The sequence below is a fragment of the Phyllostomus hastatus genome, unplaced genomic scaffold (genome assembly GCF_019186645.2).
Source record: "Phyllostomus hastatus isolate PE091 unplaced genomic scaffold, TTU_PhHast_1.1 phas_contig_80, whole genome shotgun sequence".
Lineage (NCBI taxonomy): Eukaryota > Metazoa > Chordata > Mammalia > Chiroptera > Phyllostomidae > Phyllostomus > Phyllostomus hastatus.
Window position 1 is genome coordinate 22,514,706 of NW_025333960.1, and position 13,456 is coordinate 22,528,161.

Genomic DNA, 13,456 nt, shown 5'->3' on the forward strand with positions numbered 1-13,456 from the left:
CCTTCACCAGGTTAGGGAAGTTTTTGGTCATTATTTCTTCAACTAGTTTCTTGAACACTTGCTCTCTCTTCTCTGTTACCTCCGATGCAGATGTTGTTATGCTTCATGTGGTTTATAGTGTTGAGGTATCTGATATCCTTGATCTTCTTTTTAGTTGTCTGATCTTTATTCAAAGTGTAGATAGGTATTAACAGTCTACCAAGTATTACTGAATTACCAAAATTTTCTCTCCATTTATATCAGCTTTTGCTTTATATATTTTTGGCTCTGTTGATTGTTGCATATAGGCTGGGGGGAGGAGTAGGTTTACGGTTGTTTGTATGGAAAATAATACAATAACTAATGAATAATAATACAAAAATAAGCTCTGTGTTTTGCATATTCACAACTGTAATCCTACTTTTGCGCCACACTGTATATGTTTAGAAATGTTCCATCCTTCTGATCCACTGACTCTTTTATTAAAATGCCCCCTTTATTTTTAGTAAGATTTGTTTTAGTTTATTTGGTCTGGTTCTAGTATGGCCATTTCACCTTTCTTATGGTTGCTGTTGCATGATATTTTTTCTCTGTCCTTTCACTTTTAGCTTTATGTATCTTTGAGTCTAAAGAATGTCTCCTGTAGCGTATCTTTGGATCTTATTTTTTTAAATCTAGTCTAACATTTTTTTTGCCTTTTGATTGGATTATTCATCCCTGTTTGATGTTACTGATATATTGTGTTTAGGTCTGCCATTAACTTTTTTTCTTTGTTTCTCTCCTTTTCCCCTTCAATTTCTTCTTTTCTGCTTTCTTTACATTAAGTAAATATTTCTAGTATAACATTTAACGTCTTTACAATTATAAAGTACATGTATTTGTAGTTATTATATACATTTGTATGTATTACAAACTGCTCTAGAGCTTACCATATACCTTTTACTAGAATCTGCGTCACATATTAACTTATTTCAGTGAGATATAAAAACATTTAGCTCAATTTTCTTTTTATTTCTAGGCTATTACTATACTACACATATTACATCTAGATATGTTATAAACCCAATAATTCTTTGCTGTAATTGTTACTTTATATAATTTTATATCTTTAAGAGGATGACAGAAGAAAGAAAAGCAAGGATGTATTTGTAGTATTTGTTTTATTACCTTCTTATTTACCATTTCTGGTTTCCTTCATTTGTTGCTCTGGCTTCATTACCATCAGAAGTAAATTCCTTAGTGCAGCACAGCTTTGCTCTCACCCACCTCCTTTGTGCTGTCATTTACAAATATATTTCTATATTATTGTTATAGGTCCAAAAATACAATTATATAAATATCATGCCCTGGCTGGTGTGGCTCCATGGATTGAATGTTGGCCTGTGAACCAAAGGGTCACGGGTTCGATTCCTAGTCAGGACACTTGCCTGGGATGTGGGTCAGATCCCCAGTGAGGGGCATGCCAGATGCAACCACATATTGATGTTTCTTTCCCTCTCTTTCTCCCTCCCTTCCCCTCTGTCTAAAAATAAATAAATAAAATCTTTAAAAAGTATTTAAAATATAATTATATACATATTGTTTTATATAATTGTTTTTTAAAGCTACTAAGAGACAAACAAAAGTTATATGTATTTCTACTGTCAAATTACATAATTATTAGTTCATTTTTTTCATGTGAATGCAAATTATTGCCTGGGGTCATTTGTTTTCAGCCTGAAAGTCTTTATTTAGTAATTCCTCTATGGTTTGCCTGCTAGCAACCAATCCTCTAGATTTTATGTGGGAATGACTTTATTTTGCCTTCAGTTTCAAAAGATGTTTTTGTGGATATTTGATTTTTGGTTAACAGTTTTTTTCTTTTAACAATTGGAATGCTTCATTCTACTGCCTTCTGGCCTCAATTGTTTGTTTCTTTTTTTTTTTTAAGATTTTATCTATTTATTTTTAGAGAGAGGGAAAGGGAAAGAGAGAGGGAAAGAAACATCATGTGGTTGCTTCTTACACATCCCATACTGGAGACCTTGCCTGCAACCCAGGCATGTGCCTTGACTGGGAATTGAACCAGTGACCCTTTAGTTCACAGGCCAGTGCCCAGTCCATTGAGCCACACCAGCCAGGGCTGACGTCCATTGTTTCTGATGAGAAGTCAGCTGCTAATCTTGTAGGGGTTCTTAGTATATAATGAGTCATTTTTCTTTTGCTGCTCCCAAGATTTTCTCTTTGTCTTTGAATATTTTTACTATGGTGTGTCTTGGTGTGGATCTCTTCGAATTAATCCTACTTCTAGTTTGTTGAGCTGTTTGGATGTCTAGATTGTTAGATTTTTTTTTTTTTTAAATCAAATGTAGGAAGTTTTCAGCTGGCTATTCCTTGAATTTTTTTTTCTGATCCTTTATATATTTCTCTTTCTCCCTCCTCTTATATTCACATTATTTTTATGTTGATGTCTTTATCTATGGCCCATGTTTCTCTGAGGCTCTTTTATTTTCTTCATTCTTTTTTCTTTCTGTTCTCTGAATTGTATAATCTCTATTAACCTATTAATATGTCTTTTTGATAGGTTTTATTTACTTTTAATTTTATTGAATTTATTGGGATGACATTGGTTAAAATTATATAGTTTGAGGTGTGTATACATCATCCATGTATTGTATTGTGCATTCACCACCTCAAGTCAAGTTTTCTTCCTTTACCATTTATCCCTTCTTTATTCTCTTCTACCTCCCCTACCCTCTTTTCCCTCTGGTAATCCCCATACTGTTGTCTATACGTTTTTTTTTCTCTGCTTAATCCCTTGAACTTTTTTACCCATGTCCCTCTGACAGATGTCAGTCTGTTCTTTTTTTTTTTTTTTAAGATTTTATTTATTTTTAGGGAGAAGGGAAGGGAGGGAGAGAAACATCAATGTGAGAAGGAATCATCAGTCGGTTGTCTCTGGTATGCCCTCCAACTGGGGATTGAACCCACAACCCAGGCATGTGCCCTGAGTGGAAATTGAACAGGCGACCTTTTGCTTTGCGGAACAACACCAAACCAACTAAGAACAACACCAGTCAGGGCTGTCAGTCTGTTCTTTGTATCTATTAGTCCATTTCTTTTCTTTTTTCTTTTTTTTTGTTAGTTTACTTTGTTTGTTAGATTCTATATATGAGTGAAATCATGTGGTACTTGTCTTTCTCTGAATGGCTTATTTTACTTAGCCCAATACTCTCCAGCTCCAACCATGCTGTTGTAAAAGGTAAGATTTCCTTCTTTTAATGGTCAGGTAGTACTCCATTGTGTAAATGTACCGTAGTTTTTTTTATCCACTCGTCCACTGATGAGCACTTGGGCTGCTTCCAAATCTTGGCTATTGTAAATAATGCTGCTATGAACATAAGAGTTCATATAGATATTCTTTCAAATTAATATTTTGAGTTTATTCAGATATATTTCTGGAAGTGGAATTGCTGGGTCATAATCTTTCTTTAAGCTCATTGATCTTTCTTTTGCTCATTCAAGTTTATGCCCTCCAGTGAATTTTTTATTTCAGTTATTATACTTTTTAACTGCTAATTTTGAAATTATATCTATCTCTAATGGTATTCTTTTATTTGATATCATCATATCTTCCTTTACTACTTTAATCATGGTTTTTGTCAGTCTTTTGAACATATTTATAATGGTTACTTCGAAGTCTGTTAAATCTGACATCTAGTCCCTCTCAGTGATGGTTGCTGTCACCTGCCCTATATTTCCCCTTGTCTCACTTCTTTCTTTGTGTATCTTGTTATTTGTTTTTCAAAACTAATGTTATGTAACAGTCTAGTACTGGACTCTACCACCTTGAGTGTATTATTGTTGCTTGTTTATATTTTAAATGTCTAGCTGAATTATTTTGAAGTCTTATGTTCTCTGCAATGGGAAGCCTTTTATGTTTCTCCTTTTTTAGAGGGCACACAGCCTTGGGCGTGAGCACAGGCACCCCTGCTGGGATGGCAGTAGTTGTAGTAGGGCTCTCTTTCTTTGATGTCTCTGGAGAGCTGTTTGCCTCAGCTGGTGTCACACCCCGCTATAGGTCTTTCTTCATTGATTTCTCTATTGTTTCAACAATGTCCTAGGGCCTACTTGCTCCATAGTCTGATTTAATTAAAATTTGGTCTCCTTTACAGGGATAGTTTTTAAGGTCATTGTTTGAAATTTGTTCTGATCCCAGAGGGCTCTTCTTAGTTGTCTCTTTGGCGCTCTCTGGTAAACTAGAGCTAGGCCTATGGCTTAGTTTGTATCTGACATGAAGCTACCAGTCTTTTGTTTTGTTTGTTTTGTTTTTTTTGTCCATTAGATTTGGGAGTGTCCTTAGTCTTGAGCTTCCTTACACTCTGAAATACAAAGTTTCTCTAGGGAGATACTTGGAGAGGGTACCAGGATTGTGGATGTGTCTCTTTAAGTGATATCCATGCTTTAAAAGTGAGGACTGGCCATGCATGGTAGTTTCTGGTCTTGTCTGCCTACCTCTCCCACCATGGTAACTCCACCCTATGAAAGAACTGGGGTGAGGGCAGTCAGGGCCCAGGTATTCTCTCTTCCCCACCTGACATAAAAGTCTTCCATATGTGAGTCAGAATAGGCGGAAAAAAGTGGAACCTCTTGGACAAATTCGTCCGATGAAGTTTGGGGTGGGGGAGATAACAAAAACTGGTGGCGTGCTCCTTGTACCGTGGCCCTTGACTTGGAGTTTGGGAGATAAGAGAGGCTCTGCATTGATCATATTGCCTGGAGTGGAGTTCCTGTCATACTGAGCTAAAAAGGGAAAGTGGGGTGTGGTTCAGATGCCACAGATTCTTGGTGTTCTTCCTGAGTTTTAGTAGATTTTCTTTAATAATCATGTACATTTTCAGTATGCCTTAGGGCAACTTTCAAAGACTTTAATTTGTTGTTTTTTAAAATTATTTTTACCAGTTATAGTTGTTTTGCTGGGGAATGAATGGGTTTATTGTGCTCTTCCTGCTGCCATTCTGGAATATGAATATTATTGATTGTGTCTTCTACTGAGAAGGGTAAGAATTTCTTTATATTTGGAACTACTGCATTTAAGTTTATGAAAATGGAAGTTAGTATGGCACAATCATAAAATTGAACGAAGAAGTACCAGATTATACCGACACTAACAAAATAGAGTTCCTGTTGCTACACATCTCTGTAACACTCAATATTGTCATTAGGACTATTTAATTTTTGCCTATCTGGTAGTATAAAGTGATATCTCACTGTGGCCTTAATTTACTTTTCCCTGTCATTGGTATCTGTATTCCTATATGCATGTTGAATATTCATCCTTTTAATATATGTGAACTAAAATTTCCTCTCATTTTGTGATTTATCTTTTTTTACCTGGTGGTACCTTTTGCTAAACAAAAAAGTTCTTTGATATGTTCAAATCTATCAAACATTACATATTTAAGAAACTTTTATTCCAAGTTAAGAAAGCTAATTTTTTACATTGTTTAAGAGTTTAAAAGGTTTTACATTTTTACCCTTGTATCTTCAGTGGTTTTCGTGTATGGTGTGAAACTTTCCATTTTTTCGGTGCAGATAACTCATTGACCCAGTCCTATTTATTGAATAGCTTCTCTTGTCCTCATTGATCTGCAGTGACTCTTAGGAAAATGCAATATTACATATCCCTATGAATTATTTTGTGGTTCTCTATTCCATTAGTCAGGTTGTCTAGTCTTATACCCTTACCATACCATTTTACTTACTGTAGTTTTATAAATAGTTTCATGTCATGAAGAAAAAGTATTTTGCCTCCTCTAGGAATACCTCAGCTGTATGCTTAGACTTTTAAGATTTTAAGTAGCTTTGAGTAAAAAATCTTTTCATATTATATATGATAATAGGTAGACATGGAATTCAGTATGTACTAATCAATTATTCAGGCCATTTACATTATTGAAAGAAATATGAGAAGAAATATATAATGATTATACTTCATTTATTAGCTAAGTCACATTTTTTTTTCTTTTTAAATATAGGAACGGTTTTGATAAAAAGTAACAGTGGTCAGTTGATGTTGGTATCACCTCAGCAAGCTGTAACAAGACCCGAGACCACAAGTAACATAATTTCAAGGCCAGCTGTACCAACGAATACTCAAACAGTCAAAATCTGTGCGATGCCGGTAATATACTTAAAGGTTTTTTTTTATCTTTAGTTTTCCAGCTGTTATCGTCATATAAACATGTATGTAATTTGCCAGTAAAAATAATCGAGGGGTGGTTTAGTTCAACTTTTGCAATTAAGCTACCTTCTTTGAATATATGTTTATTTAATCAAGATGTTTGGTGATTGCTAAAACAATAACAATTCAGTCTTCATACTAAAAGATTTTGTAGTCCTCAAGGGAATGTTCACAGACTATTTGCATCTTTAAATGGAAAGAAAACCATTCTGCTTCAATTTTAATTTATGGCAAAATATTAATACTACAGTTCAGTATTCAATTTTATCCATATCTTATAGGAATTACCTTTAAGAAATTCAGAACTCTGTTGTAATATTTTATTAATTTGGCATTGTTAAGGAATGATTTATTTTACATACATGATGATCTCTCTAGGTACCTGAAGCTTATCTTGTGTACCAGAATTAAAATATATGTATACACACACACACACACATATTTTATATATATACACACATACGTTGTATATATACTTTTATGGATATTTTTCTTTTACTTAACAGAAAATGCTGAATACAGTACAACATTTTTTCATCCTAAAGAAAGATTGCACAGTGTTCTGTGGTTAATTATCACCCTCTGCCAGTTCAAAATCCCCCTAGACCCATTTTGTTTTCTTCTAATCTGATTCTGGGTTCTCAACCAAACATTTTCTCTTGTTACTGTATCTGTCAGTCCCTTTCTAGTTTGCTTTATCTAACTGCTGTGGGTTGAGAAGATAGGTTAGCAGATTTTTGTTTATAGTTAGATAGCAAATAATAATCCATGTTTCTGTATGCGCCAAACAATAGAGTTCAAGACTTTAATGCTAAAATACTGTGATATTTATTTGTTAAACCAGTTGCTCCCTTAGATACATGACATGAGTATCATGAGTATCAACCTAGCTGGCCAGTTGACCAGGTAGGTTCATAGTAAAGAACGTGCATGGAATTTGTAAGGTTATAAAGCCAGTTATAACAAAGATATTTGCAATGGTAAAGTGTTTTAATATTTGCCCTAGTACTGAGTTTTTAAAAAATTATTAATGTCAAAAAAATTATTAATGTCAATGACTGTATTATTCCCCCAAATTATCCAGAATTCTAATTCACAATTAATCAAGAAAGTGGCAGTGGCACCTGTTAAACAATTGGCGCAAATGGGAACTACTGTGGTAACCACTGTTCCGAAGCCTTCCTTAGTACAAGTAAGTTGTGACAGACTCGTGGCCATGTGTGCACTGGTTACTCTCTCATCTTTATTATTTAGTTACTTTCTGCCAGAGTATAAGGTGCTGTGGGACATTGAGAGAGCAATTCAGTGATATGTGATGATATTTACCAAACTGGTAACTATCAGAGGTATGGGACACACAAGATAAACACAAAGTATATTTTTGGAATATTAGTTATACTTGAAAATATTACATTAATACAAATGCATCAAATAGCCATGTGTCACAGTGTCAGGAAATGGGTGCTGGAACAGAATTTGGTGTATGGGATGTTAATTAGGGAAGTGATATCTGTGGAAGCGAAGGGAGAGTAAGTAAGAGTTTGAACTAGATGAAGGCCCAGTAAAGCCTCCATGAAATGGTGGAGAAATTTGGAGCAAATTGGCCTGTCAGAGTTGGCCTGTTTGTGCCAACATGGGCTGCTGTGCCTTAAGCTCCCCCTTGTGATCAGTGATTGGATGTGCACTCTCCAGGGAGAGTTGTGCTCTTGGGTATCTCTGCAGCTGAGTTAAAACCTGAAGGAACTGACAACTACACGTTTTCTAATAGCATTCCCAGCAGCTAGAACAACGCAGATCTCTCTTTGTGGCAGCATATCACCACAGTATACTCCTTTCATTACTGGGATCTGCTTCATCATACATTTTGAAGACCTGTTCTTTTGAGATTTCAGTAGATTACTTCCTTGAGGAAACAAGGAAGGAAGGAAGTTAGTAGGACTAATTACCTAATACTCCTCATCTCCTTCTTTCATTATTATTCAGAGTCTCCTTACTCTCAACTACCACTCTGCTGGTCATGATAGCTCAACTGGTAGTATGACCAGACCTTAATCCCTGAGGATATGAGGTCCTAATCACCATGCTCTTTTGAGGCAAGAGTTGCTGCTGTTGTCCATTTATCATCACAGTTGGGCAAGGAAATACCAGGAGACACTTAAGTGGATCACCTGTATTTACCACACATATCTCTCTTTGCTTCCACTATGTAATAGTAACCCTGCCTATTCCAGATGTCAGGTCAGATACCCCATCATGATAATGAATCCTCACTTCCCTGCTGGTCTGGATACAAGGAATCTGAAGTGCCCAGGAGGCAGCCATGGCATCTAGTTTATAGGGACTCTTGCTTTGTCCTTTGGTGAAATGTGACCCCTGTGGTGGTCTTAAAGGTGGAGTACCCAGATAGCAGTCTCAACCAAACAGATGGGAAGCTGAGAGACAGCGAGGGGGCAAGTGCCTTTATTGAGAACTGTTAGAGAGTGCACAAGCAAAAGGCATGAGGAGATTTCACTGGTGTATTTGAATGTCACTAGGTCACAGTGAGACGGGGACAGGCAGGAACTAACTTTATCACATCGGTACACCTACTCACCTTGATGGAGTGCTCAGAGACTATTTGCAGGCATGTTGAGGTAACAGAAAAATAGGAAGTTTAAAGAATTATTATATGATTATTTTATGGAAGGGTTTTTTGTCACTTATATAGTACTTTTGAGTATATGAGTTTTTTCATTGGATCTGTTTCTCAAAGATTTAGTACTTAGCGTTCTAAAATGGTATATCTGGGTTGTTAGTTCTTTTCCTTGGATTTTTAAAATTTATATATGTCTACCATTGATATAGTCATATAGGTTATAACTTTTTCTGCTTTGGATTTTAAGCTAGGCTACTCTTCAGTGGTAGGCCAAAGCAGTAGAAATTATCAAAGAGTGGAGTTAATATTTGTGTTCACTTGCAGGGCTAAAGCATCTCAGTTTTATGCATTTCATGGAAATAAAGAGCTAGAACTTTGAAATGAGAGAAGATAAAACTCTTTGTACTTAACTATTTGGTGATAAAGACAGATGTGTGTTAAGAAATTTTGAAAAGTATTTTCCTATTTGTAGGTATTGATATTTAGTAAAATGTCTTAAAACGTGGTCTGGTCTAGTAAATATAACACAGGAATTAGTTTGAAATCTTTGTTCAGTTTTATATTGTATTGATGATGAAGACATCATTGACCCATTGTAAGGTTGGAATATAATGTGCAAATGATTACATTTAGAAAATAGTATTTCTAGTTACAAATAAATAAACCCAAAGTTGATCGCTTTTTCAGACAGGTATAGAAAATTATCCTCCTTGAAATGCAGTTTACTCTGCTAAATGTACATACAACTCATTTTACTGGCTCTATGAATAACTGATTTTTCACAGATTATTTCACATATGCCCCAGGTTTTTTTCCCTCCCGTTCTTCACATATACCTCATTAGTGCCAGTACAGTCTTGCAAAGAGCATGGAAGTACCATTGACTGGTCTATAGAGAGTCTACGGCAGAGTTACGATTGAGTTAAGGTGGTTCATCTACTACGACAGTGAGGTTATGTAGCTAAAGTCTGGGAGTGTGTACCTCTCCATGCCTTTTAAGAGGTGGAATTCACATGGAAAGTGAATGTATCTTATAGGGTCACGAAGGACAAATTTTGTCCCAGGCACAGAATAAAATATTGACAAGGAGTGTAGAAATGCTGTATTTCCTCTACTAAAAAAAAAAATAGAACACCTTTCCTGTGCTCACATTTCATTGGGCCTTATTTTGCTTGTAAGAGAGAGGGACAGAACTCACTGGAGGAACCCCTTCTACCAGTATTGAAAGGTAACATACTCATCACCTAAAGTTCCAGATTATACCTCTTAAATATAGTAACACAAAGAGTTAATGACTGAATATAAAATAGACTCACTGAAGAAAGAATTTACTTACTGTATATAAAACTAAAAAATTTATTAGAAAAATCTTGAAAAGGGTTCAAAGGAAAATGTACTGTAGTTGTCTGTGGAGAGCAGGACTCAGAATAGGAATAGGAAAGAGATGTCATTTCCATTGATGCCTTTGAGATCTGGTCATACTTAATAAAATTGAACTAATTTAAGTTCAGTTTTTTGTTTTACCCTTTTTTTGCTTAACATTTCATCATTATGCCTATCAGTGTTTTTAACTTCTTTGCCATTTTACCCTCAAAACATTCTTGTCTAATACACGCTCCAGTTTTTATAAAGTGGTACATTCAAATTTACCTATCTTTACTACTACAGAAGATTTTCTTGAAGATGATAGCAACCTGAACTTTTTGTTACCTATAGAACACAAGCATTTAAATTAAAATGATGGTGCAGTATTCAGTTTTATGTGTGAATTGTAAATACTATTCTCCCTATACCCCCAAACTTTACTCACATTCTCTAACTTTAGTGTCTGTCCTTAAAGTAAGACTGTTGCTTTATCTCAATATGGTTTTCTAAATTCCTACCTGACTTGTGATTTCTTGTACGAAACTTTTTATCCTGCAGGTGGTGCTATAATCATACCTCATTTCATTAGAGGGTGGAAGAAGCAACAGAAATTTTTTTCAGTGTGAAAATAAGATATCACTTTTGTAATATACAAACATTAAGAGTAATGCTTACTCTTGTGGTCTACATAAAAGCAGCTTACCTGAATATAAGATGATCAGCAAATCTCTTTGCTTTAGACTTATGAAAAAGCAGAGAATTACAGGACAAGAATTCTGTATTTTCATATAAAGGCTTACTTTTATTATTTATATTTCAAATTCTTTTTAGAGAAATATAAATAATATTTTGTGAGGGCTGTGTGCTTGGCACTGTGTTTCATAAATTCTAAGATAGTAGATACCATTGCTATTCTTGTGTTTTGTTTTTTTAGGAATCAGAAGGTTAGCAGGATTAAGTAACTTGTCTCTTGAGGTTAACACTTAGTAGGTATCAGTGAAAAGGAGGTAGGTAGGCAGATGAGACTGAAACCCAGATCTCCTGGAGTCCAGAGCATGTTTAACTGTTACATTGCCTTAGACTAGTAGAACGTAAGATAAAAGCAAAGATTTCAAGTCCATTTGTAGTCTGATAAGTGTGAAATGAGGCACCCACTACGATACATATCACAGTAATACATATCTGAATATATCTGACTTTCAATTTCAGTCTATGGCTGTGCCAACCAGTATTGTCACAGTTACTCCTGTAAAGCCATTGAATACTGTAACTACTCTGAAGGCTTCAAGTTTGGGAGCAGCACACACCCCCGTAAGTGAGCCCAGTCTCAAAGCAGAGAGCTCAGCAGCTGTTCAGACTAATCTTTCTCCGGTAAGCTCTCATTTCCACCTCACATAAATACAGCTCTTTACATTTTATTTGAACTCTCTTTTCTACCTAACATTTATGAATGTTTGTTTATATTTCTACATGTAGATGATGCTAGAAAATGTGAAGAAATGTAAGAACTTCCTTGCAATGTTAATAAAACTAGCGTGCAGCGGATCACAGTCCCCAGAAATGGGGCAGAATGTGAAGAAGCTGGTGGGACAACTTTTGGTAAGTTAGTAAGAATCCATAGAACAAGTTTTAAATGGGAAAGAAGTATTTTTAAGTGAGGTCTGTTTTAAATGGATTTTTTTAAATAAACTTTGCTTTTGCTTCTTGAAAACTTTGTAATGATTATAAATCTTAGATAAGGAAATATGCTGTAGTGTATTACTTTCTGTCAGTCCCTTAGCCTAAAAAGGGCCTTGGAGAGAAGGTTGATTGTTTAGTCAAATAAAAAGTTATTAGAATTTTAAGTGCCAGAAAGCCAGACTGTTAACAAATAATACAATTCAGTTCTATATATGTCCAAACAACAAACTTCGGGACCTGTGATAGTAAGTTAGCTTCCTCGTGTCTGTTTCCTTCTCAGTAAGATGAGAAGAATAAATGTGATGATCTTTGTGGTTTATATAAGTGCCAAGATGCTGTGTCTTTTAGCTACCAAATTACATATCCTTGGTTTCTTCCATCTTTTTCCAGGCAAAATGCTGAGTAGATGTGTTAAAAAACAGATGACGGTAGAAACTAGCAAATATTGCATGTATATGCTTAAGAAATATGCTGTGGATATAACAAATACAATTTTAGATTTTTAAAAACAGTTTTATAAGAGTTTATTTGAGCCAAGCTGATGACATATGCTGAGGAGCAAGATTCCCAATGCTCTGGAAAAGAACAGTTTTGCAGCTCTGTCTGTACAACCCATTATTTTTTCCTGTAGGTTTTGTTTGTTGTTTTGGTGGGAGAAGGTGTGGTACATACTCCTCCAAGGGAGGGTGTGACTACCTAAGCATGAGTATACTGGAGGCCTGTTAACTCAGATTTTTATCTTGCTCCAGAGCACCTATTGTTATCCTGTTAAAAACAGATACATGGCTGAAGGCAGTTAATCAAAGTTACGAACTTTTGCTGCAAGTACTATAGTGCCCCTCCCACCCCTCCTCCTTCTCCTAAAGCTCTGCTTAAGAAAGGAAGCAGTTACTAACTTGACATTTTCTCTATCAAACCTTGGGAGTAGTGTAAGATGTCTCATTTCAAAAATGTCAGCTCATAAGTTTCTTTCTCTAGGGATAGGTAAAATGCACTGTGAGGTAAGAAGGAATGCAAAAACCAAAAAAGTGGGTAGCCAGGGAGCAGGGAAGAACCAAGCAGCTATTCAGGCTTGCCATGGCTATTTGTTTAATGTACAGCCATTGCTTATCTGTACAATATATGCTAGAAGTTTTCATCACTTATTTTATAGTGCTTCTCATGCAATTTTAAATATTTTGAGGTGTTCTGAAACATTGAAAAGTTATTTCTATGTAAACTGAAATTTTTTTAAAAGATTTTATTTATTTATTTTTAGAGAGGGAAGGGAGGGAGATAAAGATAGATAGATAGATAGATAGATAGGTAAAGAAATATCAGTGTGCGGTCGCTGGGGGTCATGGCCTGCAACCCAGGCATGTACCCTGACTGGGAATTGAACCTGCAACACTTTGGTTCACAACCTGCAGTCAGTTCATTGAGCTACGCCAGCCAGGGCATAAACTGAAATTTTTAACCCTTAAAAAACATCAATTCGTAGTGAAACTAGGAAGTAATCAATTACCATTTTTTAGCTAGACATTTTAAAAACTCTAGAAACATTTTTAATAGATATAAAAGTACATTATTAACAT

General features: G+C 35.3%; 1 protein-coding gene across 2 annotated transcripts in view; it reads left to right on the forward strand.

The window, feature by feature from the left end:
- TAF4B (TATA-box binding protein associated factor 4b) overlaps positions 1-13,456 on the forward strand; it is a 126,760-nt gene that overhangs the window by 14,208 nt on the left and 99,096 nt on the right. The window contains exons 2-5 of one of the 2 annotated variants that reach the window (XM_045849971.1): positions 5,997-6,142; positions 7,287-7,394; positions 11,412-11,573; positions 11,679-11,801. In XM_045849971.1, the coding sequence (XP_045705927.1) occupies positions 5,997-6,142; positions 7,287-7,394; positions 11,412-11,573; positions 11,679-11,801 (539 nt within the window). The remainder of the gene's footprint in view (positions 1-5,996; positions 6,143-7,286; positions 7,395-11,411; positions 11,574-11,678; positions 11,802-13,456) is intronic. The other variant, XM_045849972.1, reaches the window with a different exon arrangement.